The sequence below is a fragment of the Arachis ipaensis genome, chromosome B08, assembly GCF_000816755.2.
Source record: "Arachis ipaensis cultivar K30076 chromosome B08, Araip1.1, whole genome shotgun sequence".
NCBI classification, from domain to species: domain Eukaryota; kingdom Viridiplantae; phylum Streptophyta; class Magnoliopsida; order Fabales; family Fabaceae; genus Arachis; species Arachis ipaensis.
The window spans coordinates 125,311,904-125,315,409 of record NC_029792.2 but is presented as its reverse complement, the minus strand read 5'-3'; the positions used below and the strand labels follow the sequence as shown (position 1 = coordinate 125,315,409).

The window sequence follows — 3,506 nt, the reverse complement described above, 5'->3', positions numbered from 1 at the left end:
TAAATTTTTTATTTAACAATTAAAAATAATTGCAAATATGAGGTAAGATGTTCAATATTGTTTCTTTATATAGTGAACCAGTGGCACTTATTTTTTTAATTATTTATATGAAAGTTGTCATTTGATGCACTTGAATATACGAGGAATGCAATAACAATTCTGTTAATTATTGCAACAGTCAAATGATTAAGTGAAAATCAATGTCCCTTTTTCTTTTATATATTCATAAAAGGTGGCCTGGATTGTCTAATGAGGAAGTCCAGAATAATACGCAATAATCTTAAAATTTAAAAATATCATGTATAGAGATAAGAATAAATTTAATTATTTATTAATAGACAAAGGGTTAAAAAATTTTAGAATTATGTTATGTGTACATTAAAATCAGCCACTAAAGTCAGTCACTAATATAAAATATATGTTGAAGTATAAATACACATTGAAAATAAATTAAACCACACATATATTTATACACAAATATATTAGTAGCTGATTTTGGTGTACAAATATCATTTTTGTAAATGTTAATATGGACAAAATATGTAAATTTTTGCTGGAAATAAAGTTTTTTGGTGTGTATACAAGTGGGTGGACGTTGCAGATATAGCAGGTGCAACACGCAGGTCACATGCTGACTTAGCACGCATGGAGCGTAATGGACACGTGTCCAAATTAGAAGCAACACACATCATGCGTGTTGTTCACGTGGCGGCTATCCAAGCAACACGCACCCTGTGTGTCGGACACATGTTAGGCATGCAAGCAACACGCACTCTGCCTGTTGTATATGTGTCAAATGTTGGTTGGATGACATTGCAACACATAACCTGCGAGATGAGTCATTTGTCTATAAAATTCGAAACTCGTTACCATTTTACTTTATTGCAAGAAAGGTGTTTTATTGCACTGTTGGTGTGATGGAAGGCACTACAAATATAGTGGTTTACCACAATAATGAGATTATATGAAATACATATGAGGAGATGAGTTTTGCGTGTGAGAATACATTTTCGTTTGTAGTTTCGTGCACTATAACGTTTCGCGAAACTACAGTACGGGCTCTGTCAGAACATAGAGATTGATATTTTAAAGAAGGTGAACAACATTCTCTACAGGAGTCTGGTTGTCGTATTTGGTGGCCTGATACAGTTTGAGACTATGTCAATTGTTGACGAAACAAGTATTCAATGTTTCATATTCACCAGCAAACGCAGGTGCAACACCCAAGGATTGAGTTATATGTTGAGTTTGAAAATATAGTTGCGGATGAGATTCAACATGACCCAAATGTGCAAGATGACAAAGTTGAAGCGTACCAATAAATGAACAATGATAACGATGAGGAGTTCGAAACTACATACGAAGCCGATGCCGAGGATGAGGACGACAATGGGAGAGGTGAGGTAGTCGTGAAAACTTTAGTGGTTCTACCCGCAGCAGTCAGTCAATCAATGGACGTTCCACATTTTTTGCGTAACTTGGATTTTGATGCCATGCATACATTGGAGTTTTTTGAATATGCGAATATAGGTACGTGAGGAGTGGATAATGTTTCCTTAATTTTGTTTTGACGGATCAAAGAGTGACAATTTTTTTTATAGGTGTTGCTAATCTTGAGGATGGAGAGTTCAAAATTAAAATGAAATACAATTTTAAAAAATCAGTCATCACAAAAATTCGAAATTACACTATCTTTAAAGAAGTCGATTACATTATTTATGAATCCGAACCATGGACATTTTATGCAAAATGAAAGACTTATGACCTAGGAAACAAAAGTTACTTTTGTCATCTTTAAATGACTCTTTGTGAAAGATTGAAAGTCATCACTCTCATACTTGATTTTTTTTTCTTTACTTGTGGTGGAACAAGTGGCAGCTTGCAGGCATCTAGCTGTGCATTAAAAGAAAAATGAGTAATTTTACATATAGATATAATTTTATACTATTAAAAATATTAATAATAACTAATTAATGGTTATAAATTATAAAATTTGCTAATTCCCTAACACTCTTAGTAACCTGATATTACACCATGATCCTTACCATTTAAAAAATAATTTCCGGCGAAAATCTTTATAATATTACTTGCGAAACAATTTTCAACTTGTACGTAACTTTAAGGCAAAACCAAAAAACCATAGTTGAAGCGCGAACTCATACTACAGGCAAATTGAATTAGCTAGTAGAAGACTTGTAACTCATTTTTATTTCGTAACAATAAATATCATAGTAGTCAGTAGAGTTTAATCTGATAATTAATAATTAACAAATAAAGAAATTAATTAATAGGGACGAATGGCTGGAATGTTCCCCGGAGGCTCATAAACACAAGTAATAAGAACGCCCACATCATTGTGACAAATGATTCTAGCACAACCTACATGAGTAGTGGTCTTCCAAACAACCTGTTTATAGGCACGACATTCACCACTAACACAACAGTTGGATCTGTAGGCGTAATGTTTCTTCTGTGCCACCCACGTTCTCACAGCGTCGACTCCACTGAAGTTTAGGGATCCCAATTTGCGTGCATTGTTCTGACCCACGCTAAAATGCGCCCCGGGTCCTTCCTTCAAGCAATCTCCTCTGTGTTTATACACGAAATTGCGAGCATCTACTTCTAGGTTTATCTCCCACTTTAACTCACCAACTCCAACACTTGCACGTGCATCGTTATGAATTTCAAGATAATCTTCTGGAAGATTTTGTGCCAATAAACCCATTGGAGTTATGCTAAAAAACTTTATTAGCATCACCAACATTTTTAATATTCTTTTCATCTTTGTTTTGTTTTATGATGATTCCAAAGGGTAAAGGTGAGGGTTAAGTGTTGGATTATTGTCGTGGATATATATATATATATATATATATATATAGGACGGATCCAGAAATGATATTATGGGGGCCAATAACACATATAATATTAAAAATTATGTAAAAAAATTATATAATATAAGATGTATTATAAAAATATACGGATAGAGAATATATTTTAAAATAAAAAAATGTGTATACTTTTTACTAACGAAGTGGTCGATTCTTCGTATCATAAAATTCACCAATAATAGAATGTGTCAAAATTTTGAACAATTTTCTTTTCAATATAATTAAAAGACAATTAGCAAGAAATTCATCTTTTATTTTGTTTTTAAGTTATTTTTCACAATATTCATAGTTGAAAAATATCTCTTAATTGTAGCAGTTGAAACAGAGAGAATTAATACCAAACGAATAAAAAATTAATTATATTTTAATTATTTACCATATTATTAATAAAAATATAAACTTTACTAAAATTTTATTAATTTACTTTATCTATTTCAATGTTAGAGTTGTGATTAAAGTTATCTGTTATGATATTAATATTGAAATTTACTAATGTTATGGATTGTTATTTTTATTGTGTCAAATTAAGATATTATTGTAATAGTATTAACTAATTTTAAAAGTATTTTTTTATTTTTAAGAATTCTGAATAAATTATTTTTATTTACTAAACATAAA

The 3,506-nt window shown here is 31.1% G+C and overlaps 1 protein-coding gene across 1 annotated transcript; it reads right to left on the bottom strand.

The window, feature by feature from the left end:
• Positions 2,285-2,725, bottom strand: LOC107611705 (pathogenesis-related protein PRB1-3-like). The gene has a single exon (XM_016313605.1). The coding sequence runs from the start codon at positions 2,723-2,725 to the stop codon at positions 2,285-2,287; it is 441 nt and encodes a 146-aa protein (XP_016169091.1).